At 43.9% G+C, this 27,268-nt stretch overlaps 2 protein-coding genes across 19 annotated transcripts in view; one reads left to right on the top strand and one right to left on the bottom strand.

The window, feature by feature from the left end:
- Window positions 1-6,601, top strand: part of Drc9 (dynein regulatory complex subunit 9) — a 38,032-nt gene extending 31,431 nt beyond the window's left edge. For all 5 annotated transcript variants that reach the window (XM_034515691.2, XM_034515688.2, XM_076942832.1 and 2 more), the window contains 3 exons: window positions 1,668-1,799; window positions 2,748-2,849; window positions 4,689-6,601. In XM_034515691.2, the coding sequence (XP_034371582.1) occupies window positions 1,668-1,799; window positions 2,748-2,849; window positions 4,689-4,817 (363 nt within the window). In that variant the 3' untranslated portion in view covers window positions 4,818-6,601. The remainder of the gene's footprint in view (window positions 1-1,667; window positions 1,800-2,747; window positions 2,850-4,688) is intronic.
- Window positions 6,602-6,841: 240 nt separating this feature from the next.
- The window catches only part of Lrch3 (leucine rich repeats and calponin homology domain containing 3), a 107,231-nt gene continuing 86,804 nt past the window's right edge, over window positions 6,842-27,268 (bottom strand). For 4 of the 14 annotated variants that reach the window (XR_013113561.1, XR_013113563.1, XR_013113566.1 and 1 more), the window contains 7 exons: window positions 27,086-27,134; window positions 26,124-26,231; window positions 24,541-24,647; window positions 23,324-23,461; window positions 16,514-16,591; window positions 10,240-13,079; window positions 6,842-10,106 (listed from right to left, as the gene is read on the bottom strand). Coding sequence is in view for 7 of the 14 variants with exons in the window: in XM_076942826.1 (XP_076798941.1) it covers window positions 12,876-13,079; window positions 16,514-16,591; window positions 23,324-23,461; window positions 24,541-24,647; window positions 26,124-26,231; window positions 27,086-27,134 (684 nt within the window). In the remaining 7 variants the exon portion in view is untranslated. Of the gene's footprint in view, window positions 10,107-10,239; window positions 13,080-16,513; window positions 16,592-23,323; window positions 23,462-24,540; window positions 24,648-26,123; window positions 26,232-27,085; window positions 27,135-27,268 lie in introns of those variants that run through there. The other 10 variants (XR_013113564.1, XR_013113567.1, XR_013113565.1 and 7 more) reach the window with 6 other exon arrangements.

Genomic DNA, 27,268 nt, shown 5'->3' with positions numbered 1-27,268 from the left:
GGAAAAGGACAACAGTGCCATCTCTTGAGCTTAGTGTCAACTTTTACAGGGTTTCTCTGTGTAGCCCTGGCTGTCCTGAACTCACTCTGTAGACCAGGCTGCCCTTGAACTCACGGATCTGCCCGCTTCTACCTCCCGAGTGCTGGGATTAAAGGCGTGCGCCACTGTTAAGGTAATATTTTTAAAAAGGCTATTTCTTGGGCCAACTATCTAAGTGGCAGTGGTTCTGCTTAGCTCTGCTGCCATGTTCAGCAGCCAGATGCCACATGCGTGCCACACAATTAAAGGTATGTCCCAATATCTAATCTTATGATATAAGTTGTTATATAACCTAGGACTGCTCTTGATACATGCATGGTCCTCCATGGCTCTTACACCTCTGCCTCTTCCTAGCTCCTCCTCTTCCTCTCCTCTTCCTCTTTTTACTCCTCCCACATTAGCTCCTCCCAAATTACTGCTTTTATGGCCAATGTTGCTGGAAAAATATCCCGCTACACACTACCACTTACCCTGTTTCAATTTTTAAATGTTTTTATACATGCCTAGGTTTTACTGTTTCTCTCTTAGGTCTAGAATTAATTATTCTGCACCGTCTGTTGCTTTTATTAAAACTTTTGTACTTACTGACCCCCTTTCCAGTATCCTGTGTTGAAATCAATTTTATACAAATGTCAGTCATTAGCCTACCACTATTACACTGCACTGTGCTGTGTGTGAAGATTGTTGCATCTCCACTTTACAACCACTAGCTGAGAGAGCTAGAGGTCTAAAGAAGTCAAGTAATCTTGAGTGCAAGACTTGAACCTCAGTGATTTGCCTCAGAGCCCGGGCTCCTCCCATTGGACCCGATGTCTCCTGAGGAACTGTCAAGAGCATCACACTTTACTGGTATTTTCTTTGTTACACATCTTTCATTTTCCCTTGCAAAAGGACATTTTCAAGTAACTTTCATAGACTGAATCTCATCATCTTCTCTCATATTTAAAATTTTGGCTGCCATCTTAGATTCATATCTATTTTCACTTAGAAATTTAAAGACTCCTCTCCCCTCAGTCAAGGTGTCTTATACCCGAGGTTGGACTAGAACTTGCTATGAAGCTAACAATGGCCTTGAACTCCTGATCCTCCTGCCTCTACTTTGACAACAGGTGTGGGTAGCCATGTCTAGTTTTGTGTGGTGCAGACTGTCAAACCCAGGGCTTCATGTATGCAGCATTCCAGTGGAGTGTGGTGACTACCAGGGGCCACACCCCCAAAGCAAAAGGACTCTACCTCTCCCAACAGCCATCAATTGCCATTAGCTTCTCAGCTAGGTGAAGGGCTTCTTGCCTACCTCTTCACTCTATTCTGGGATTTTATCTGCTTGCACTCAGCGTGTCTTATACATGTTGTCTGTCGTGTGCTGTGAGCTCATAGGTGCCCCTCCTCCTTTAAACATGGAGTGGCTTACACACAGAGAAGTACACAAATATGAAGTGTATGGCCACCAACCTGAGACAAAGAACATGTCAGCATCTGGACTGGTCTCCCTCAGTTCCTCACCAAGTCTGTTGTGATCAGATCTCTATAGGAAAACTTGTTGTTATTGAACTTGCTCTAATTGGCATCATGTGGTCCTGTTATTTATGTCTGGCGGGAACCATATTTTAATGTTTTTTTCCAAGTAGAAACTTGAGGAGAAGCTAGAGTTCTGGATGGAGAAATTTGATAAAGACACAGAAGCGAAGCAGAATGAGTTAAATGCTCTCAAGGCCGCCAAGGCCAGTGACCTAGCACACCTTCAAGACCTGGCAAAGATGGTAAGGGGCAGCAGGGTGGCTGGGTGATGAACGGGAGCTGAGGAGTCTGGGAAGAGTTCTAGTCAAAAGTAGAGTAAACCAACATGGTTCTCTATTGATGACGATGACTGAGTGGGTGCTTATGGCACTAGAGCTGGAAGGATTCTGTTGCAAGCACACTTTTATTTTTTGAGACTGTGTCTTTGTAGTCTGGGCTACCCTGGAATTTATTATGTAGTGATCTTCCTACCTCAGCCTTCTGAATGCTGAGATCACAGAGGTGATCAGGTCAGAGACTTTTCTTGAATTTTAGGTTGAAATTGTTTAAAACTCCTTGAGAGAGATGCTGAATTAAACAAAAGAAAATTTTATGGTCCCTAAAAACAATTTATAAATGTTGATCTCTAAAAACCTGACTTCACCATTGGGTAGATGTAGAAGTTCCTAAATTTCTAGTTTAAAACAAGGCTATTTACACATATACATTCTATTAAAGTTTTAAAAATATTATCGGAAGGATATCAATATATGTGTGTGTGTGCACACGTGTGTGTGTGCGTGTGTGTGCACATGCACATGTGTGATCTTAAAACAGAATCTCATTATATTGACCAGGCTAGCCTTGAGCTTGTTACGATCCTCCTGCCTCTGTCTCCTGAGTGTTATGATTACAAGTGTGTGCCACTACACCTGACTTAGTATTTCATCTTCATTTTAAAGCTTAAACTTGAATTGTTTAAATTGAAAAAAAAAATTGAGGAACAATTATATAATGTGAATACATAGTGGGAATCCAGCAGGACTTTTTTTTTTTTTTTTTTTTTTTTTTTGAGACATACACTTGCTGCATAGATGAGATTGGCTTTGAATTTTCATCTGTCTTCCCATCTGCCTCTGGAGTTCTGGAATTACCAGCATGTAGGACTGGTTGGGCTGCGGCCTGACTCTGCTCCTTGTGTATTTGTGCAGATCCGGGAATATGAACAGGTCATTATTGAGGACCGGATAGAAAAGGAGAAGACCAGGAAGAAGTTGGAGCAGGATGACCTCGAACTGAGGAGCATTGTGAAGGTAGGGGACACTCGGGGGTGGAAGTACAGGTGGAGCCTGGGCCACCAGGGGTCCTACAGTACACGGGTAAGGGTGTGCCTACAGTCCACAGTGCAGGGAAACAAAGAGCAAGGCTGGCTCCCCGTCTGGGGGAGGTGTGCAGTGGAGAAATCCTCTGTCCAGACACTGGGTCTGAGGTCACTCCTAACCCAAGGCGGTGCTGTGTAGGCAGGGCACTTCTGAATGCTCTGTACTCCTTGACACCCTGGTGTAAGTCAGGCCTGGCTGAGTGATGCCTTCCAATAGAAGTTGCTTAAAAAAGGGTGGAAGGGACAAAGCAAGTTGGAAAAAACATATTTGAAACTTTATATATTAAAGTTATATATACTTTATATATATATATTTTATATATATATACAGTGTTTTTCCCACAGTTATGCCTTGGGACTCAATGTGTAGTCTGCAGTGCCCCTTTCTCCTCAGCTTCCTGGCTATTGGGGACTATAGCAGCCAAGCCTGGCTGAGATAGTGAACTACCTCATAAAAGTCTTCTGTGAACTTGTAATTATTAACAATGGCAGCATGATCAGTTCCAGATTCTAGAAAATATTTTTAAGATCCATTTTTACTTTTAATTATGAATATGTCTGTGTGTCTGTATGTGGGTATGTGTACAAGAGTGCAGGTGCCCACAGAGCCTGGGAGAAGAGCTGGAGTTACAGATGGCTATGAATTTCCAGATGTGGTTGCTGGGAAACTTACTTAAGAGATCAGCGAGAGCAGTATGTGCTCTTAATTGCCGAGTCATCTCTCCAGCCCTTGGAAAAACATTTTAAAGCAAAAACTGCATTGCAAAGATAGCAGCTGGTTTGAAAAAACACAAAACAAAAAACCAACCAACCAACCAACACCAACCTCTGCCTGGAAGAGCATCCTTCAAGGGTCCTGGCAGGAATGGATTTGAGATGTAGAGTGGGAGGCAAGTTCTGCCTGTGTAGCTCAGGTTGGCCATTAACTCTACTGCCTAAGTGCTGGAATTACAGGCACAACCACAAGTCCAAAATGAGAACTTTAAAGTACTTTCAGGACCAGCTATGGAAACATCTTTAGCTGGTGATGCTCAGTGGAAGAGCACACCTCTAATCCTAAGGCTTGGGAGGCAGAGGCAGGCAGATCTCTGTGAGTTTGAGGCTAGCCTGGGCTACAGAGGGAGTTCCAGGACTGCCAGAGCTACACAGAGAAACCCTGTCTCAACCAAACCAAACCAAACCAAAATAAACTAAAAAATAAGTTGGGGGAGACTCATCTTTGATTTCCTATCAGGAAAACCTAGTGTTTAATTAGTAAATGTTGATCAAGCTTCTATTTTCCATTTGCCAAGATTCAATTTTGAGTGAAGAGCTAACCAGAAACCACTTTTGTTCTCTCTAGTTCATTCATGTGCTCTGTTTGCTAGTCTGATCCTATAAAGTAGATAAGAGTTGCATTAAACTGACAAAGACATTCAAGGGGCTATCTAAATCCTACCTGTTCAGCAGCTCCTTAAAGATATGTGATGCCCCGTCAACTACTCAGACTTCTTGGTGCGTCCCTGACTGGGCACAGGAAACAGGCACTCCCTCTGCATCCAGTGGCTGTGAGATGTGAGGTGTTTACCAAGGGAACAAGAATTACACAGTTGAGGCTCTAAGTCTGAAGGAAGACTTGGTCTGGTATTCTTCATTTTCAGGCAGTACTGACAGCCTAGCCACTTCCATGTCCCCTGTTCCTGAGACACAAGCAACTGTTGGTTCTCTCCTCTGTAGAAAGTCAAGTGCTGTTTGGCACACTGAGATGAACTCCCCTGCTTTTCTCTTCCAGCTCCAGGCCTGGTGGCGAGGCACAGTGGTCCGGAAGGAAATCGGAAATTTCAAAATGCCCAAGAAAGACAAAGATGACAGCAAAGACTCGAAAGGCAAGGAGAAGGAGAAGCGGAGAGGCAAGAAGTAATGTGTCTGCTGTTCCTTCTCAGGCTTTGCTCGAGACACGTGTGATGCTGCCACAGCACCCACCACCAGGCTCACAGAGACATCTGGGATTTTTCTTTGCCTGTTACTCTAGTTTCCAAACCCCAGTGAGGGCTATCACAGGGCTGTAGGGCCTCCTCAGACCAGACTGTGGGGGGGCCATGTTGAGTAGCTTTGTGAACATTCTTATTTTCTCTCACCAGAAAGCAGTTCATTAGCTTATAGTGAAGTATTAAAAACTCCTGACACATCTGATTCTGACTTTATGCCATATGATTAAAGTGAGAAACTATTATAAGCAAAAGTGAATTATTCAGTGACAAGTATAAGGTTATCATCACCTAGCATCATGTGCACGCACTAAAAAACGTTGGCTCTTGCCTGTCTCTCAGGGTGACTGTTAGTCTAGGGTTGGTGGTGTTGGCAGACAACACACAATATGTCTCTTACATAAGCTGTTCCAGTGACTTTTCTGGGGACAGATAGGGATGGAAGTAGCTGATACAAGACAGAAATGGCATGTAGATACACAGTCTTCCAGTGGTAAAGACTGGGACATGGCTTCTCCAGAAGGCTGGTTCAGAGATTATGTTTGTCAAGAGAGACACAACTATGTCCATCATCTGGATATTAACACTTAAAAAAAACAAGACACATGCAAACTTGCCCGTGTGGTATACAGCAAAGCTAGCTGTTTGCAGTTCTCCCTTAAAACCAGTGAGCCCATCAGGTCACTCTTGCCTCTGTTTCTGTGTATGTGTGCATGACATGTGTTGGAGCACATGCAGGGTTCAAAGGACCCCTTTGAGTCCGTTCTCCCCTTCCACCGGTTGTGGGTTCTCAGACACAAATTCTGGGTGCCAGGCTCATTCTGGAATTCACAGTATAGACCATGCAGGCCTTGAATTCAGAGATCTGTTTGTCTCTGCCATCCTGTGTGCTGGGATTAAAACAAGCACCGCTATGCCCAGTTTGTTTCTTTAAAAACAAACAAACAAACAAACACACAGTGTATATGTGGGCCCAGGCATGAAAACATGTATATATATACACACCACAGCTTGCAGGGGGTGGGGCCAGAGGACAGGTTCTAAGAATTGTTTCCTTCTACCTTATCTCTTTGTACTATTTAGGTCCTGGATATCAAACTCACTAGGCTTAGGATATTAAGGCATTTAGGATATCAGTCATCAGGCTTGGCAGCAAGCCCCTATGCCTGCTGAACCATTGCATTGGCCCTTAATTGTTCCTCCTCCCTCCCCCCCACCCCCGAGAGAAAAGGTATCTTAATGTGTCTTACATATTTCATGAGTATGAAATTTAAACTTTTAGATGTAGGATCTTATGTAGCCCAGGTTGGTTTCAAATTCACTATGTAGTCTAGTGGCCTTGAACCTCGTGTTGTGCCTCCTAAGTGCTGGGATTGCAGGAGTGAGTGACCATACCCAGTTTATGCAGTGTTGGGAATGGATCCCAGGACTTTACACATGCTCGTAGATGTTAGGAGCTGTGGTGAGCGTGACAGCATTTGCCATTACAAGATGGCATCCTGTGCTCCCACAAGTAAACAACTAACTGTGCAGGTGCAAAAGGCAAAAGCGCGCCAAGCCACTGCCCATCCCGGGGCGTAATATGGGGTGATGAGTGAACAGCCAATCAGAAGTGAACACACCACTCTAGGGTACATATAGCAGTGCCTTTCCCGGGCTTGGGGTCTTCCGCTTCTGCTGATAAAAGAATAAAGCCTCGCTGTAGTAACTACCCGAACACTGCCTCACGTGTCTCTTTCATGGGCGAAGGGGACTCGGAAGGGGCGTGGAACGCGTAGGCACACTACTACCTGCACTACAGCCCCAGCCTGAATTGAGCCTTCTCATCCCACTGCCAGCGCGGGCCATCTTACTATCTGTACCTCTTTAAGAAAGTGAATGTGAACCTCAAATGTTCAGAGCCAGATAGATCCTTCCTTGATTTGTCTTTGGCAAGGAAACCATGCTTTAGACTGGAACATTTTGAAGTGTTTATTATATGCTACTGGAGTACTGGCTTTTATTTTAATGTCCACATATAAGATGACATACAGGCAATTTAAAATAACATACATAGTATTGACATATTTATACTTAGAACTTATACAAACATTTACAAACATACAAGTATAGGACAATGTTTACAAAACCTTTTATTAATTATGTTTATAACATTTTAGAAATAAAATCTGCTGTAAACCATCTCACTGCAATGTGTATACAAAAGGCTTCTAAGTAACCAAGTTCTCCTTCATTTCTAGAACTGTCTAAGCACTTAGTTCATAAGACACCATCAGACTCATCGGCATACCATGTAATCAGTCACAGCTGACTGACTGGAGGGGGCAAAGAAATGGCAGGCTTCTTCATGAGTTACAAAGGTGTATTTACAGAGCTGCTGGTTGGAAACCACCCACTGCTCTGCCTTTTCTAGTCTGTTCTAGGCAGATACAAAGGTTCCTTCTCTGGAGAGTTCGTCAGACCTGCTCATTACAGGGGAATCCAGGTCAGAGTGCCAGGCTGCCTGCAGACTGCTGACATAACATCTCTGCAGGTGGCAGGGCAGAGCCAGGCAGGCACTCGGCTTACCTTAGCATTGGCAAGGTAGCCATTTCCGGTCAGGGTCTAGCTTGGCTCTAGCAAGGTTAAATATCCAAATGAATTGTTTTTTCCAATTTGGAAACCTGTAAGAAGCCACAAAGGCCCAACAAAGGCACTGCCTTGCTGTGTGCCGACTCACAAGAACTGCAAACGGTCTTTACTGCCTGCTAACACGGCACAACTGGATCCTTATCGTTCAAGGGTGCATTAGTTTGCTAAGTACATTAAGGTCTCAGAGGAAAACAGCAGGGTTAAAATGTCCTCCTCTTCTCTCTGAAGTAGGGTCTCACTATAGAGCCCTGGCTGGCCTGAAACTCAGTATTCAGACCAGATCTGCCGCCTCTGTCCCTCAAAAGCTGGGAGGCATTAAAGGCATGTGCCGCCAAGCTTGGCAATGCCAACTTACTCTTAGGAACTCTTGCAGCCATTCCAAGTGTTGTATTATGTAATGTCTTCTGGAGCCATTTTCTGTACAATTAAAATCTGGAATTTATAAATTATGCTGAGGTTTTATGATGTCTAGAAGGAAGCATATGCAGTCCAGAAGCATAGCTGGTCATAAGCAGGCTCTGTGGCTGCTGGCTCTGTGGACTGCTGATGAACAAATGGGCTGGGCTGTGAGCCGTTCCTACTGTTCTGTGAGGACCATGAAGGACTGGGCAGGAGCACAGACACTCTACGTTATACTTACTTTTTCTCGAGCGCCCTAGTTACCTGAGTTACAGGTGTGAACCCATGCCTGGCTGCTGCTTTGGAACTTGAATAAAAGTGGCAGCATTCTAATAAATACTTCTCTGCACAAACAAGGAGAAAACATTGTTTTGACTAGATATTCAAAATGATTTTGTTCAAGGTCACTTTCAGAGGAAGAATATATATTTTTAATATTCATTTTTATGTATATGAGTGTTTTACCTTCATATATACAGGTATACCATGTGTGTGCCTGGTACCTGCAGAAGCCAGTAGAGTGCACTGGACCCTTACAAGCAGTTGTGAACTGACTTGTGGGTGTTGGAAACTGAACCCTGATCTGCTAGAGCAGCAAGTGCTCTTACCTACTGAGCCAGCTCTCCAGCCACAGTCTAATACAGCCTAGTGGGCTGTGGCTGGCTATTGCCTAGTGTGGGCTCCAAATCCTGATCCTCCAGCTTTTGGGATGTCTGAAATCACAGGCCATGTGCCTCTCTAAACCATGTTTTAGGTGATGCTGGCGATGGAATCCTAGTCCAGTCTCGAAGTCACTTTTATATGCTGCACAGGATGATACTGCAAGCCTTGGGAAGAAACCCACAAAAATTAACTATAGGGAAAACCCTATAAAACAAACAGCTTTATGTAATTACTGTATTTGGGTTCCAACTGCAGCAAACACCAAAGATACAACTAACAACTAAAGAGTCCAAAATGTAGGGGAAGAGAAGCCTCTGTGCTTCAGTTTAAATAAAGACTCCTACAGTGCGCTGGAGCCCTTGGCCCTTTTGTTCTCTGCTCACATTGGAGGCTCTCAGGGAGGGGACAGGAGAGACCAGAAGCTGCTCTCAGTGCTTTCTTGTAGCTATGGACACTGGCTGTCACCTACACGGATTGTAAGAAATGTCTTTCCTTCAGTCCTTTCGGCTTTGTGTTCAGTCCCAGGAGCAGGGAACTGAGTCCAAGAGCTTGGCATCAGCACGCAGGCGCACTGAGGCAAAGGCGCACTGCTGGGTACCACATGCTACACTTTATAGCTCACAACTGTGTGTGGAGTGCGTTGGTTCAGGAAACAGCAGGTGAGCATGAAACCACCCTCTAGAAAAAGATGGGGTGAAGTGGGCAAGCCTGGGGAGGGGCCTGGGTACTGGCCTTAGATACCTGTTCTATTGTGCAGAACCTAGGGCTTCTCTATGGTTTTGCTCTCTTTGACAGAGAAGGCCAAGTCATCATCATATAGCCTTTGATTTGAATGTGATTGAAAAATGCAGTAGGGGTGGTACCCTCAAACCACATAACTATGTGCCTTTAACAGTGGTCTCCACTGCCTGAGAAACACAATGTTTGCTGAAAATGCAGGTTCCCAGGCCATGTCACAACCTTTGATGCAAATCTGGATTTCACAAATGCTCCAGAGAATGAAGTCCAGTTGTGGAAACCATTGAGCTGTAGATACCTGGGAACTGGCGAGATAATAATATGCCTGTCCTCAGAGAACTCAATATCCAGCTAAGAAAACACTGGCTCTGGCATGGAAAACGATCCTGCTTCGCACAAAAAAAGCACAGCCAGCTTAGTCTTCCATGATGGGTCCTCAGTAATCAAAGTTCCACTTTTAAAAAACTGTCTTCATTAAAAACAAAAAATAGTGGACATGGGTTTAATCTCCCCTAAAATGGAGAAATGGAATATTCCTGGCAGGAACCATGAAGACAGTGCTTCTAGGAACGCACAGGGCTCCCTCTGAGCAGGCAGCGCCAACAATCAAGTCCTCCTGCTCCTTGTCTTGGCTGTGCCAACATGCAGGGCCACCGGAGTCCTCAGACCGCAGAGAGCTGCGGCTGCGGCTGCGGCTTGGGTGGGGCAAGCTCCAGGAGGGCCTGGACTGTCACTGCAACCTGGCCCAACCCCTTCTCTTCTAAAATGTGCAGAGGCAGACACAATTGCTCCTGAAAGGGGACAATGTAACATAAAACAAACAAAGAAGAAAACAGGATGAACATCACAACTGAAAGAACACAGGTCCTTCCACCCCCACCCCATAATGATCAAGTGACATATGGAAAGTTCTGGTAAACCCACCCGGCTAAAGGAGGCAGGCGCAGGCGTGTCTCACACTGGGGTCACTTTATTAACACAATTACAGTCCATACAGAAGGTTTAGAAAGCAGAAGATGGAAAGGTGGCACACAGTTACACAACAGAGAAGAAGAGAACACTGCAGAAAGCCACACACAGTCTCTGACAAAGACCAGGGAAGACTTACAAAGCAGGTACAGATGTACAAACAGCCAGAGGACACTCTGGGAAGGACACGGCAGCAGAGACACAACATGGTTTGTGAATGACTCTGACTGCAGGGAAGGGGAGGGGAGGCCTAAATCTAAATGAGTTAAAAGTCATATTTAAAAAGAGACTGTGTTTTAGCTGAGTCTGTTTGATCCTAGGACTCAGGAGGTAGAGTCAGGTAGGTCTGTGAGTTCAAGGCCAGCCAGGGCTACACAGTAAGTCTTAAAAAAAACTGTATTTGAAAAAGTAAGCATTTCACATCATAAAATCCAGCACAACAGATGCTGCTTGAGGACTATGTCAGCTTGCGTCTTAGTAACTGACCTATAAAAGATGACTACCACTTGGGTAAGGTGGATACACCTATCTTGTTTGACTTAGTAGGGTTTGGTTACTCTGGTAAGAAAAAGGCAGATCTCAGTATAACACTTTCTGGCTTTTCTTTTCTCATCAAATAAATAAATAAATAAAATTTATTTATCTATTGAGACTGTCTTTCTATGTAGACTAGGCTAACCTGAACACCCAGAGATCCTTCTGTCTCTGCCTCCCAAGGCTAGGATTAAAGACATGCACCACCATGCCCAGTTAAAAATTAATTTTCGGGTTTTGGTTGAGAGTGGTCTTGCTGCACAGCTCAGGCTGGCCTCAATGTGAGGGTTACAGGAGCGCTCCACCACATTCTGTACCACTTGAAACATTACAAAATGAATTGTAGTAAAAATATAGCAAGTATTTGTTTCTGAGGCAGTTATTGGTACTTGATTTAATTGCTTTTTTATTTAATGCTAATTTTGATAAAGTCACAGCAATCTTTTAATTTGCTAATAAGACTAGCAGTTTTGAATTAATACTTTGAATATTTCTACAACTGCTGAGTAGCTTTGTTTAAGATGAATCTGCACTGGGTGGTGGTGGTACACACCTTTGATCTCAGCTCTCAGGAGGCAGAAGCAGGCAGATACCCGAGTTCAAGGCCAGCCTGGTCTACAGAGAGAATTCCAGGATAGCCAGGGCTACACAGAGAAACCTGCCTCCAAAAAACTAAAAAAACAAAACAAAACAAAACAAAAAAAAACAAAAAAAAAAAAACAAAAAACAAACAAACAAACAAAAACCTAAAGAATATCAACAAGAGGAGGAATCTGCATTTGCTCGCTGTGGGCCACGTTCTCCAGGGCCATTCCTATTGTTTGCTCCTCAGCACCCAGGCCTGAGCCCAGAGCAGGTGGTCAGTGCAGTGTCTGACACTACTCACAAGTGGCACGTCCCCTGGCACATCAACTTTGTGGATGGTTCCTAGGAAGCCACCACTGCTAGGCTAGACCACATGATAGCCTCTGTGGGGCTTTTTTGGTTTTGTCCCTTTAAAGACAAGGTCCTGGCATGTAGCCTAGGCTGAACTCAAACTCAAAGTAATCCTGTTTCAACATCCTAAGTGCTGGGATTATGGGTATCACACCTGGCTTTGAACCTGACTCTCTCTCTCTGTGTGTGTGTGTGTGTGTGTGTGTGTGTGTGTGTGTGTGTGTATGTGAGTGTGTGTGTGTGTGTGTTTAAAAGGACAAAACTCTACAGAACTTGACCTAAGACTGTCTTATGAACACGCGTGCCCACATGAGCGCACTCTGGGAGGGAGGCACTGCTGCAGCGCACTGTGTTCTGTCAGCACTGCAGCAGCATTTGTTCATGGAGTTTGGAGACAGCATCTGTGAGAACTGCCATCTGACTGCTGCAGTGTCACTCTTGGCCCAAGTTCAGACACTATTTACTAAGCATTCTAAGAGCAGACTGCAGCTTCACTGGGACCCGGGGCTCAGATACAGCTTCAGATACACTTGTACAGCCTACAACACACAAACTTCACCTACAAAAATGGGTCACACATGTTAGAAATGATATAAATTCCAAACATCACATTCCAACAGGATTCTATCAGAAGATCTGTTTTCAGGCAACACCCATGGTAACCATGGCCAGATCTCCTCAGATGCAGACTCTGTGCAGCTGCTTTGTGTGCATTGTCTTAAACGGACACACTGCTCATTATAAAATGCTACCAGTATTTTCATGGTGAGCAGCTGTTGAAAGGCTCAGATAGTCTTTACTTCAAAACTGAAGTTGTATCACCACATAAAAAGATAGCCAGAGTCCTCTATGGCTCAGGATTGCTTTAATAAAAAAAGCCACAACCATTCCATATGAGAGACAAGGCCACAGGGCGGGAGGGGAGCCAGGGACTAGAGAGAATGCTCCTCTCGGTTAGCTGTCACTAGTGCCTACTGTGCAATGTACTGCCTCTGTGGACACAGGAGAGATGATGCACCTTCTCAAGTTAGCAGTCTGAAAACACAGGTGTGTAGCAGTTCTGTATGAGAAACAAACCTTCACCAAGCACAGGAAGGAGCTGGATGGCACTGGCTGCATGGTCAGCTATAGGTGAAGACCCGGTAATAAAGCACACAGAGAATTAACATTAAAGAACAGTAAAATGCCACAAAACCCAGAAGCTGGACAGACAAAGAGACAAAGCTGGATTCTTCTGCATGTGCCCCAAAAGAGAGCAGTGTTTCAACAGTTCTCTTAACGCTGAGGTTTAGCTGAAGGATGTCGGAAGGAGAACAGAGATTGTCCTGTCCAAATGCGAGCAGGAAAGGAAAACAGAAAAACAAAGTCAGTGCAGCAGAACACAGACAAGTGCAGAGCTCAGAAAAACCATCAGTCACAGTCGGACACACACCCTGCAGCATTTCATTGTAAATAAGAAAACACTGAATAACAAACGTGGGCTCATCTACGCACAGATGAGTTTTTCCTGATTGGTAGAATGAGCTTGCTTACAGGAGGCTAGCCACAGCCCTGAGGAGACAATGGTGAAAGCTTGCTGGGGTCCTGGATGTGTGAGCCTGACAGTGGGAGGTGAGTGGGAGGGGCCTCATCTCAATCCCACTCCTCCTTACCATTGAGGGAGAGTAGGGACAAGGTGAGGATGCTCACTAGAGTTGGCAATCATGAAGTCAGGCAAACCAGATGCTCAAAGACCAAGCCTTGCAATGAGGGAGGTTTACTACAGAGGAGTCGGCTGCACTGATACACAACAGAATGGAGGGAGTGTCTAAAGTCACCATTAGTGGACTCAATCTGGAAATATTAACATATATAATAATTCTAGGATATAAGACAATGGACTCAAATACAGTTTTTTAAAATATAAAACATTTAAAAAAAAGCACAATAATAAAAGTGAATCTCTATAGACTTCCCTATCCAGAGGCTTCCTGAATTTCCTTTGTTTTTAGTGATTTCTTCACATTTTGAGTGTGAGCTGGGAGCAGACCCTAGGAAGACACTACTATTGCTACGTCCCAGCTCATTTTCCTTCATTTGACTCATTTGTGCGTATCATTTATCTTTTATCTTTGTCTGAAACAGGTCTATATTGCTGGTATTGCATGAAAGTCACTTTGGAGCTGAAGATGACGACCTTCAGCCCGGATCCTCCTGCTCCACTTCCCAGGCGGAAAGAAGACAGCCATGTTCCACCACAGGGGACTCAGCTCGCTCCACACAACACTTAGTCTGCCTAGGCCCCCAGGCTGACACACCAAGATACTACATTTGGTTTTATAGGCTAGTTAGGGCTAGAAGGAGGTGAGACCAAGCAAGACTGAGCTACCCATTTGTAAGTTCCTTAATCCTTCACTCTGTCCAGAAAAATGACTAATTTTCAGCAGAAGTGGAAGCAGGTCTAGGCCTTATGGAAACTGTAGAGACATGCGTGGAAGGCAGGGGGAGAAAAACGAAGTGGTTTGAGTGGTGTCCATTTCCTCCTTCTGGCAGAGGAAATAGGAGCGGAGGTGTGGATACAAAGAACCTCAGTCTAAGCACCCTGGAAAAAGGTTGGTTTTAAACTATACTTTTTCTATCTCTGTTTCTGCCTTCGAATAGCTCAGCTCAGGTGGAAGGCTGGCTGGGCTGCGATGAGCACTCGTGGGCCCCACTTGGAAAATGCTGCCTTAAGTACATGGTCTAAAGCACAGTTTGCTGATCAACGGCAGAACATTCTGAAGAGCTCCAGGCTACAGCCTTTACATCTGAGACAAGATGGCTCTACAGAGCCTGGCAGGCAGCTCTCATGCCTAGAAATGGTGTTGAGGAGGGCTCTCAGCAAGTACCAGCAGGGGCAGAGCCAATTGCTGCTGCTTCCTGCACTTGCCATTTGCTGACCAGTGCAGGCCACACTCCGCTTCAGTCCACATGGTGTGCTGACATAAGACAGGGAAACGTGAATGCTAACACATGCTCATACGGACCTCAGGCCTTTCACTGTAGAGAGAATACTGCCAGTTCTTAGAAAATGGTAAATGGTCTCAGGATGAGTAAAATGGCTTTATACGCTTTTATAACACAGTGATATAAGAATGTGTGACTTTGTCCATAGAAATAAAAAAAGCCACGGCTGAGTTTAGAAAAGGGGAACTACAAACCCGTACCACAGCAAACAAGAACCTGCTAAGGCTGAGGAGCAGGTGTGGGATTCATGCTGGCTAATGGACACAAGGCTGGAAAAGGCTTTCCCTTCTGCTCTGACATGTGTGAAGCTGGAAGTGAAGGGTGCTCTCTCGATACACTGCTGCTCTGACTCCTGGCTCTTGGCCGGTTAGAGCAGGATGGTGAACTGCAGACAGACAAAGCTGAGGCCTAAGGACTGGAGGCTGTGGCTCAGCAGAGCATGCAGGAGGCACATCCAGTTGCTAATTCTTTACACTGTTGCTAAGCATGGTGGTGTGCGTCAGTTACAGTGTTGCTAAGCATGGTGGTGTGCGTCAGTTACAGTGTTGCTAAGCATGGTGGTGTGCGTCAGTTACAGTGTTGCTAAGCATGGTGCTGGGCGTCAGTTACAGTGTTGCTAAGCATGGTGCTGGGCGTCAGTTACACTGTTGCTAAGCATGGTGCTGGGCGTCAGTTACAGTGTTGCTAAGCATGGTGCTGGGCGTCTGTGCCAGCACTGGTGGCTAGGCAGAAGGCATGCTTCTCCAGAGTTCTAAGATCAATCTGAGCACACACTAGATCACAGAGCCTATTTCCTCTATCATCAAAAACTCTGTGCACCCCTCAAGAGTAAAGCAGTTTTTAACTGCTCTTCAAAAGGGCCTCCGAAAGAGCAGCATAAACACTTCCCATTGAATCTGGAAATAGTGTTTAACTACAGTACTATCACGGCAGGAAACACAGTAGAGCTGAGTCTCAGCCTTCCTAATGCGGCCATCCTTTACTATAGATCCTCATGCTGTGGTGACCCCCTACCACCAAATTAACTTCATTGCTACGTCACAACTGTACTTTTGCTACTTTTATGAATTGTAATGTAAACATCTGTGTTTTCTGATGGCCTTAGGTGACCCCTGTGAAAGGGTAATGACCCACAGGTTGAGAACCCCTGCAACAGAGGCCCATGGAAGCACTGTCTCCTTAAAACATGCTAACTTCCAAAGAATTGCAGCCTGGTGGAAAAACAGGTGGGAGCTGAATTAAACTTCTCATTTAGTCACGAGGACTTGCATTTGGATTACCTCATTGTACAGGTACACTATTTGTGTATTTAACTCAAGCATCTGGGGAATTTGGGTGAAGTATACATAAGAACTCTGCTATTTTTGTAAAGTCTAAAATTATTCAAAATTAATACATATATTCAAAATGCATTAAAAGTGTTTAAAAAAAAAAACTGAAGGCAAAAAAGAATTCCCAATCTGAAAGGTACCTGTGTGGAAAATATTGTTAAATATAGCTCTACTTAGGTCAAACAGCTAGTGGGATGCTTAAGAAAACAGAACAATTATTTTTCATTTATTAGTTACAATATTTAAATCAACACTCAACAGTTTCTTTAAAGATCTTGAGGTAAGCATGAAAGAATGTTGCTGGAGAGAATACTGACAGTCTTGTGATATCACGTCATGTTAGTAGTGAGTCAGCAGCTACTCCTGGTAAGAACAATTATACACACGCACGCACGCACGCACGCACGCACGCACGCACACATATGCACATGCACACACGTTACCTGAGGTACACCGATTTTTCTGCAAGCATCCAGGAAGTTCTCCACATTCCGCCTGCACTTTGCCATTGTTAATTTAGGCTGCAGTGAGACAAGAAAGGAGGAAACCGGTATCACTAATGGTCAAAAGGAACGCAAACTTCAGACTACTCTTGCCAGCGGCCTCACAGGCAAACTGCTATGTACACTAGGGGCTCACACACATTTTCTTAAACTGTTGCAGCCACTCAATTCTTCCAGGAGCACGAAATCAGCCACAAGGAGACCAGGCTGTTTGCTTTGGTTTGGAAGATAGTTTTTCATTTTGAAACAAAAGAATAGAGAGAACATCAAGAAAATGTATCACCCAGTGGTCCATTGTTCAACCATGGCATGATTAACAGTTTATTTTCTTTTGGTTTATTATTTTTTGGGCTATTTCTCTCTACATAGCCTTGACTGGCTTAGACCTGTGAAGACCAGGCTGGCCTCGAACTTAGAGATCTACCTGTCTCTGCCTCCCGAGTGCTGGGATTAAAGGTGTGTGCTACCATGCCTGGTTCTATTTTAAAACTTTATTATTTTATGTGTATGCGTATTTTGTCTGCATGTATATCTGTACATATTGTACATACAGTGCCTGTAGAATCCAGAAGGTGTTGGGTCCTTGGGAAATGAAGTTATGGAGAGGTGTTAGCTGCCATGTGGGTGCTGAGAACTGAACCTGGTTCTCTGCAGGAACAGCTTGTGTTCTTAATAGTGGCCTTATTTATTTATTTATTTTTTGCATTTAACTTATTAGACACTTTGGAAATTAAAAATGTCTTAACTTTTTAAGCTACTTTACAAGATGAAAAGTTGACAACAGGGAATTTCCTTAATTACTAACCTGTGAGTTTACTTTTCTGTAACATCTGTAAACACTAGAAATAGGCATCTGGAGCTGGGCCGTGGTGGCGCATGCCTTTAATCCCAGCACTTGGGAGGCAGAGGCAGGCGGATTTCTGAGTTCGAGGCCAGCCTGGTCTACAGAGTGAGTTCCAGGACAGCCAGGGATACACAGAGAAACCCTGTCTCGAAAAACCAAAAAAAAAAAAAAAAAAAAAAAAAGAAAGAAAGAAAGAAAGAGAGGCATCTCATAACCTCTCAAAGTTTTGCTTTTCACCTAGTTGGTTATCATGAAATAGAATGTAAAAAAAAATAGGAATTTCAAGTTCAAAAATGATGCTCAAGTTATCAGGTGTGGAAGCCAGAGGTTTGTAGGGGCTGTGACCTACAGATTTTTTAAATTAGTTAAGTGCATGGACACTTGTACCATCTCTAGAAAACAAAAGACTTCATGTGTAAAGTCTGAGGTTTCTGCAAACATGAGACATAATTCCTTGTCATTAGAAGAAACAAAAGCAAGGAAAGAGGGTGCTGGAGTCGTGACCAGGCAAAGGCAGGCAGGGCAAAGATCAGCTTCGTCACACACAGTGAAAAGGCAGCCAGCAAGAGGGAAGGGAGCGAACACTTATCACTGCCCAGTTCAGATGGAACAACCTGCAAAGGACCTTCAAAAAGCAGCAGGAACTCAGTGTACCTCAGTGTACAGGAGGGTACCTGCCCTGGGCGGCTTTCTCCTGCTGCCACAGACACCATGATCAAAAGCATCCTGGAGAGGAAAGAGTTTACTTCAATTTACACTTTGGGATCTATCATCAGGGAAGCCAGGCAGGAGAACTCACGGAGGGCAGGAACTGACATCAGGACTGAAGTAGAGACTGCAGAAGAATTAGCTTTACACTGGCTTGCTCTCCATCCATGGCTTGCTCAGCTTGCTTTTTTTTTTTTTTTTTTTTTTTGTTAAATAAAAGCCAGGACCACCACTGTCCTCAGTAGGCTGGGCCCTTGTATCAGTCATTAATAAAGAAAATGGAGCACAGACTTCTCTACAGGCCAATCTGGTAGAGGTGTTTTCTCAATTGAGGTTCCTCTTCCCAGGTGACAAAGCCTTGTGTCAAGTTTGACAGAATAACAATTGGGCACAGTTGTTGTCAATGCCAGATTCTTAACTGAAGTGAAAAGGCAGGGAAAGAGGAAACATGAACTGTACAGTCATGATCTCCTGACAGATGGTACAGAACAGCCTGGGATTCTCTACCTGCTTCTTCACAATGAGCTCTAAGGCTGCTCCTGATTATGCCAAGAGGTGTGCATAGATACAGGATGCCGTGGCCTCTTTAGCTCCAGAGAAAGGTAAGCTGGACTGAGAGGCAAAGGAGAAAGCTGCTGGGAGGAGCTACTGGGCAAAGGGGCCCAAATAAATAGCCGCAGAGCCAGTGTGGTCAGGTATGTCAGGAACCCCAGAAGGGGGCACAGGCAGGGAGACAGAGCTCAAGGCCAGCCTAGGCTAAAGGAGACAAAAACTAGCTGGGTATAGCAGCACTTTAATTCCAGCACTTAAGAGATGAAGGCAGGTGCATTTCTGTGAGTTTGTAGCCATACTGGTCTAATAGTTCTAGGTCTACCAGAACTATACAATAAGACCCTGTTTGTTTCAAACAAAACAAAATTAAAAAATGACAAAACAACAACAACACTCAATCCAACAAAAAACCCTCCCAAATCTGACAGGACAAACTGCTTCACTCTGGCATATCCATCCGTCTCTCCACATGCCAATTTCTCTTTCTGCCTCACAAGGCTGGAGACACAAGTATCACACACACACTTCCAGTCGAGTGGGCAAGATTGGTCAGGGCCTGGTCTCAGTTTAGGAGAGAAGACTGAGCAGGAGAAGCAGCCATGAGTACTTTGTTTTACAAAAGAGGGAAACCTGTTTTTGAAATATTGATATTTATGAGGGGCTGACTGACAAAACTAGGCTATAGGAAGACAAATCCCTGTTTCTACATAAAAGCAAGGGTTAAAGGATAAAGTTAGTTAAAAGCTAGTTCAAATGCAATTTACTATGGTTCATATGAAAATGAAGACTGAGGACAGGAGACTGGGGGGGAGGGAGGGAGGAGAGAGAGAAAGGACACTCTCAGTACACACTGCTATCACATGAGGACCAGTAGCAGCAACTTAAAACAAGTGTGGGGTAGAACGGGAGATTTCCGAAGATCTTCCCCACAGGACACATTTCTAACGGATGAGGGAAGAGGAGAGACTGTCTCCCTAGTTCCCTATCTTCCTCAGCATTTACTGCATTCTAGGAATGGAGGACAGGCTTTCACAACTGGGGTGCAACCCTCTGTTAGATGCTGATACAAACTGTGTATCCATTCTTCAGAATTGTCAGACACAAGTTTAGGTAGTGTATGGAACCCCTGTTGTCCAAGAAGCCACAAACCCCATGCTTCCAACGTCTTCTGGAAACATCCAATAGAAGGTTCATTCATCAGCAGGACAAACGCCACAGGCTCCCATCACTCACTTCAGACCGTGGACCCGGTTTCATCTTAAGTAGCAAAGCTTACAGAAATCCACTAGCTCCAAAAGCTTTCCCAGAACTTCAAATGGAATGACATACGATTTCTGGCAGAAAAGTCTAGTCTCTTTTATTTCTATAATATAGAGTCTACACTGAAGTTGAAAAGAACAAGAGATAAATAACTGAATATTTAAAATGACTCAAACTTTTTTTTTCAGACATTGAAAACTATTATTTTTAAGGCAGGGTGTCACGTAGCACAGGCTGACTTTAAACCCCACCCCCCACCCCCATTCCAGGATGCCCTTGAGCTCCTGACCTCCCTGCTTCAAACTCCAAACTTCAAAGTGCTTGGATTACAGGTGTGACCACGCATGCCCAGCTTAAAGCTTTTTAATATATGTTTTATTTATCACTATTGTGTGTATTCACATGGTGTGAGGGTATGTGTGCTGCGGTACTCAGTGGGGTTTGTTCATTCCTTCCCCTTTTGTGTGGGTTCCAGGGATCAACCTCGTGTTGCAAGCTCTACCTGTTGCACCTTTTAATGATCCCAACACTTTATATTTGTGTTTGTTTTTGAGACCAGGTCTCGCTATGCAGTCTTGGCTGGCCCAAGCTCACCCAGCTAGTCTTAAACTCACAGAGATCTACCTGCCTTTGACTCCCAAGTGCTAGAATTAAAGGTGTGTACTGCAAAAACATCTTTCATTCTTCTGCTCTGCTAACCTAGGCCTAGTCCTGGAAGCTTCCAGCCTCCATACAATCTAATCAAAGCCTAGAATGTTTTCAGCCTCTGAGACTTGCTGCTGAATAAGCTCACCTATTCCTAGTTCTTTCTGATTCTGGCTGGCTGGTTCAACTCAGCTCTTCTGGCTTCTCTCAGCAGTTCCTAAACTGTTCTGCTTGGCTTCAAAGTAACTCAGGCAATCTGTTCTAATCTTCTGGCCTCTTCCCATTTGGTGGTGGTTCTTCTTTCTTCCTTCTTCCTTCTCCTTCTTTTTTGGTTTTTCGAGACAGGGTTTCTCTGTGTAGTCCTGACTGTCCTGGAACTCACTCTGTAGACCAGGCTGGCCTCGAATTCAGAAATCCGCCTGCCTCTGCCTCCCAAGTGCTGGGATTAAAGGCATGCGCCACCACCGCCTGGCCCCATTTGATTCTTTCTATCTTCACCTGTGTCTAGCTTGGTCTCTCTCTGCAACTTCTCTCTACAACTGTTTCATAAAACTGTCTCCTCCTTTTTTTCTCTTTCTCTCTGCGCTGTTCTGTGTTAGGCAGCTTCTGTTTTCACTCTAAGTGTTAGGCATATCCAATTCTGTCAAATCTTTCTCTGATTCATTACTTTATCTTCCACTCAATTAGACATCATCCTCAATCAAGGGTGCTTCCTTTTACAAACTAGGATTAAAGATGTATACTAAGGTTGGGGCACACCACAACAAGAAACAGTTTTTCAGTAAATAACACAATCTTGGGGTTCACAGTGTGACCAAATACCCCCTGCAACACTGTACCACCTCACTTGGCTCAAAAATTTTATTTTTAAAACTTGCTTTCATTAAAAATTGTATTTAGAAGTAGAGGGCTGGAATGACCCATAAGCTGGCTCACAGCCACCTCTAACTTCAGTTTCATGGAATCCAATGCTCTCTTTTGGCTTCCCTGGGCTCCTGTGATGCACATAAAATCATTTAGGTGCATGTGTGTGTGCGCGCATGCATACACACACTCTAGAAACCTTTTTCTTAAAATATGAGGAAACCTTTTTAAATCATTCCTAAAGCCTTAATAAGCATGTATAGTAGAGTGACCTCATTTTGAGACTGCTATTAATGGCTGCAAAGATGGTTCAGAGGAGAAGAGTGGAGGCTGCTCTTGCAGAGGACCACAGTTCAGTCCCAGCAATCACACAGCTCACAACCACCAGCTCCAGGGGACCTGACACCCTCTTCTAGACTCACAGAACTCGTATGTATGGATCCATATTCACATGTACACATATGCATAATTAAAATAAAAATCCTAGACAGAAAGAGCAACAGTGTCCACAGGCCTGGTCCCACTTCTAAGAGGGAGTGTACTCCCCAAGTCAGTAAGGCTGAGGAGCTATCCCAGCATAGCTTAATCCCCCCACTTGGAAGCAAAGAAGAAAAACTTGGTAGTTCCACAACAGAAAACTGTTCCTACCACTCCTAGCAGGATCACCTGACTTCCTACTTTAAATGATGATGGATTTCTTTCCTATGGCCCTTGTTTTCCAACCCTGACTAGTATTTATTATACCACTGTTTTGTTTTCTTTCTTATTTTTTAGGTTTATTTATCTTATTTTATGTGTTTGCTTTGCTTGTTTGTGTACCACTTGTGCGCCTGGTTACAGATCGTTGTGAGCTACCATGTAGGTACTAGAACCCAGCCGGCTCCTCTTCAGGAGCAGAATGCCTAACCTCTTGAGCCCTTCTCAAGCCACAACTCCACTGTTTTGTAAAGGTGAATCTAAACTTTCTTTAAAAAAAAACAAAACAAAACAAACAAACAAACAAAAAAACCCCATGACATTGGGATAAAACCTGATATTTAAAATGTCTGGTTCCTAAGTGACTGGGCTTTCAAAGAGAATGCCTCTTAGTGATACATTTCCTGATCCCACAGAGGTACTAACAGTAAGTGAGCTATAAGACATCTGGCAGGATCCTGCCAGCAGAGGAGCCAGGCTGTAGACATACGTCATAAGCCTGGCTCCAGCCTGGGCCAGGGGTCAGGTCAGCAAATTGTTTTCCATAAATGGACAGAGAAGTACAAAGAGTCCTTTCTGCATGGCTGATCTCTACTGCATCACTGTGAGGCAGGCTGTGGGGCTTGGTGACAAGATTGTTTATTGGCTGAGCTACCCTGCCAGCCCTCCCTAGTGAAGTTCTGACAGTGCATTGTACTGCTGTGCCTGTTGAACAAGCAACAAGCATTTTCAAAATATGCCCGCTATTTACACTAATGCAAACCTCTAAAACATAGCCTGGGACTTACACAGTCATCTGCACCCTCACACTCACCCCAAGTGTCATCTATTCTCAACAGCTGAACAATTCCTTGATTTAAATTGCTAGTTGGCCAATTCCTGCCCATACTTTATAATGGAATTAGTGCAACTTTTTCTCTAGAAGGCTTCTTTGAATTCTCTAGGTAGTTAACTGGTCCCCTGTTGGTATCTTCATAGCATACTTCATATACGTCTTATAATATTCAACACATGCTGTAGATTATTGTTCATGTGTCTGCTTTTTCTTTAGTCAAAGTGACAATAGGAAGGTGGGGACTGGGCCCTTGGTATCTGCTTTGCTAGCTTCCAGCACAATGACTCCAATGAGCTGAAAAGTGTCTGATGAATAATAGCCAATGTTGCCTGGGATTACTACTTACCACAGCTGGAGATGGGACATGAATGCTTGGGACAGATCGAGGCCGAACATGATTGGCCAAGTGGCAAAGTACCACCCCGTCAGTGAGAGCTGCTCCAAGATCACAGGGTAAAGACACTTTCAACCGGTACTCAATGTGCTGCAAGGACAGGAGATCCCATGTATTAACTGAAGAGTAGCTATCACAGAGGATATAAAGATAGTCAGAAATACAGACGAAAAGCTGGACATGATGACATAGGCCTGCAATCCCAGCCTTTAGGATGCAGAAGGATTACATATGTCTCTAATCTCAACATTTAGGATGCTGGGGCAACAGAAGAATTACAGCAAGTCTGAGGCTACTCTGGGGTGCACACTGAGTTCTAGGCTGGCCAGGACTATAAAGACCTTGTCTTAAAACAAAAACAAAACAAAAAAACAAACTCCAGAAAAGAAAAGAACTTAAGATACTACAGTCTCTATTTTTCTCCTAACTTAAGTCAGTAAGTTACAGAGTCAGAATGTATGCATCACAGCCAGATTACAATGGTACAAAAGCACAAAATAAATTACTATAATAATTGATTTAGGAAACCACTAAGTCCTTGTATGGTGGTGTATGCCTGTAATTCCGGACTAGAGAGGCACAAGGAGAGAGACTGAGAGTTCAAGGCCAGCCTGAGTTACATAGGGAGAATCTGTCTTAACAAACAAAAACATAAACTCTAACTGGATTCTTGTTCAATTCCAAAATAAAGTAGCCAATCCCTCAACATGTACATCTGCCTTAAGCATGTGCACATGCGCATAAATTCTCTCTCTTAAGAAAGGGGCTCGCTCACTACAGAGCACAGTCTGGTCTTAAACTGGTGACCTGTTAACCTCAGGTAGCTGAGTGGTTACACTCGTGGACTACCATGCCTGGCACGAACACATTATAACCACTCTCCTGAGAGTGCCTTCAACACTATGAAAAGCAGAAACAGAAACAGGGAAAGGAGCATGGCTAGAACGTGAACTTTTAGAATTATTCATCTAATTTTCTCAATAAAACTTTAAAGGAGTTTCCTCAGTAGTGAGATTTCTCTTGCACTCGTCACAGAATGCAGCACACAGTGGACGTCACAGTACACATGACTGACTTTATGGTGACGGTGGCCAAATGGGCATGCGAACAAAGGGGTGTGGGCTACGGCAGCGGCACTGCAAAGGGCAGCGCAGCGACAATGCACACACTTTCCGTAGCTGGTCTATTGATTTCTGCTCTTCTTCCCTCTGCCTCGTTATGGAATCTGTAGTATCAGCTGCGGGTGCAGAGGACAGGAGAAGCGGGGACGCACGACCTGGAAAACATGAGACAGAGAGGTCAACTGCCAGTGCTAGAAAAATCCACTGGTCTGCCAAGTTTCCTTGCCAATACAGCATTTCCTGCTTTTGCTGATCTTATAGACAGAAGACCCAGGTTTGGCAACTTTAATCCCAGCACTCAGGGGGCAGAGGCAGACTGATCTCTGAGTTGGAGGCCAGCTGGGTTTACACTGAGTTCTAGGACAGCCAGGGATACACAGAGAAACCTTGTCTCAAAAAACCAAAAAGAAGACCAACAAGGTGGCTCACAAACACCTGTAACTCCAGCTCCAGGGTTCCAGTGCCTTATACTGACCTCCTCAGGCGTGTGGCAGACACACACACAGACACACACACACACACACACAAAACACCCACACCCACGAAGTGAAATAATGAAGGTTTCCTTAAAAAAAAAAAAGTATTATTATATGAAAGAAAACAGGTCTACTGAGTAAGCTGAAAGGGGTAGTGGGCTGGACAGTAACTAAAGGACCAGTTGGAAATTTCAAATACGCAATTATAATGGCAAAACAGTATTAATAATTTAGTTTAATTTTATTGACAAATGCCACATATACAGAAAATCACAGAGTTATAAATACAGGCCAATAAATGATTTCACAAATGAAATGGCTCAGTGCTGTAAATCAATTTTTACCTCAAAGCCTCCTGCATATTCTCTGCCCACTGAACCCAAAGGGTACCAGTATCTTCACCTTAAACACCAGAGATTTATTTTGTCCATTTTTGAGACATTTCTATAAATTAAACAATATTGTATGTATTCTTTGTGTGCAGCTTCTTTTGATCAACATTATAGATGTATCAGTACTGTACATTCTAGATAATCAGTATTTAGCATGTAAAATTCTCACTACTTGCATGACATTCACTGGACAGATAAACCACTGTTCATCCCCTTTCTACTTGTGAATATTAAATCTGGCACATTATAAAAACCGTTGTTGGGAATGTTTTTGTACCTATCTTTTGTTTAACACACACATATTTCTCAAAATACAATTGCTGGTAATAGGTATACAAATGTTATTGATACAGAAAGATCTAAGAAAGGATTCATAACAAGGGGAGGATGTTCTCTGAAAGAACAAGTTTACTTGTTTAATCTGGTTTTTGATTTTGGCTTTTAGACAGGATCTTGAAATGTAGCCTGGGCTAGCCTTAAAATCAATTCTGCCTCAGCCTCCTAAATGTAGGGATTACAGGTATGTATCATCATGAATAGTTGAAACATTATAAAATGTTTTATATAGCACTAAGAAAGTTTTTAATCTAAACAAAAACCCAAAATGCTCCTGACTTAATGTTCGTGAGGTCACAGACACCTGCAGAATTAGTATTTTTACCAAGACGACAGCTAGGTATGCAGCTGAAAAGCATGTAGAGTTCATGTCACTGTGCAAAGCCATCCCCCACTCTGCCATGCCTTTAAAGTCGCCAGCACTTACCTTTATGTGCTTCTGCCCTGACAGCAGCTCGGAAAAGAAAGCTCTCAGGGCGTTGGGGCTGGTTTCTCTGGGCAGCAGCAGGAAGAGAATACGCAGGGGAATGATGGACTGCAGCAGCATGGAAAGGCAAGAGGGCGTTAAAGGAGACAAGCGGCAAATCAAAGGCGATGTAGACAAATGTCATGGAAAATCAAATCAAACATGGCAACGGTTTAGAAGGATGATGATTCTGCTCATTAATAAAAGCTCGTGTAAAAGGTAAAGCTGCTTGTTTAGCTTTAAAATTGTTATTTTTAGTATATCAACAAATGCATACTGAAAGCTAATACACTGACTTTAGTCTCTTGCAAACCTATATCCTTGCTAATTCTTATTCATTCTTTCTTATCACATGGCCAACTAGTAAAAACAGAAGTTCTGGTAAAGAGGGGTTAGGGTGTGGCTCCAACCATTGGTAGAGTGCTTGGCTAGCATGTGTGAGGTCCTGGGCTGCTCAGTTTGCTCCCCAGCACTACTGAAACCAACCAGGCACGGTAGGACAGACAGACAGAGCTCGGGAGCAGGAGCCAGAACCGGGAGCTGCAGAATACTGCTTATCTTTATTCCCAGTTATACGCCAGCCTGGGCTACATGAGACTTTCATCTCTGTTTCTCTGTCTGTCTGTCTGTCTGTCTGTCTGTCTGTCTGTCTGTCTGTCGTCTCTCTCAATCTCCCTCTCTCCCCCCCTCTCCCCCCTCCCTCTCTCTCTCTCTCACACACACACACACACACACCACAGAAACAAATTCTGGTAAAGAATAACTGTGCTGAGCCTGGTGACAGGCACCTGCTGTAATCCCGGATTCTGAGAGAATGAGTCAGTACAACCATTAGTTCTGGCTAGCCTGGGCTATATAACAAGACTTTGTTTTTCTCACACCCACCAAAAAACCATCATATACATCACCTTTGTTTCTATTACCTGTCTCTGTCATAGGAAAGCTTGAGGTGACATCAACTCTGTCATCGCTCTGTGGAGAAACAGGCACATCAGCAGTTACTACTCAAGAAAGGACAGTTTCATATTTTAGAAACATTAGATGTAAAAAAAAAAAAAAAAAAAAATGAGAAAACTGGTTCCTTCCGGTCTGGGCCAGAGCACTGA

The sequence above is a fragment of the Arvicanthis niloticus genome, chromosome 12 (assembly GCF_011762505.2).
Source record: "Arvicanthis niloticus isolate mArvNil1 chromosome 12, mArvNil1.pat.X, whole genome shotgun sequence".
NCBI classification, from domain to species: Eukaryota; Metazoa; Chordata; class Mammalia; order Rodentia; family Muridae; genus Arvicanthis; species Arvicanthis niloticus.
This window is presented reverse-complemented; position numbering and strand designations above follow the sequence as displayed.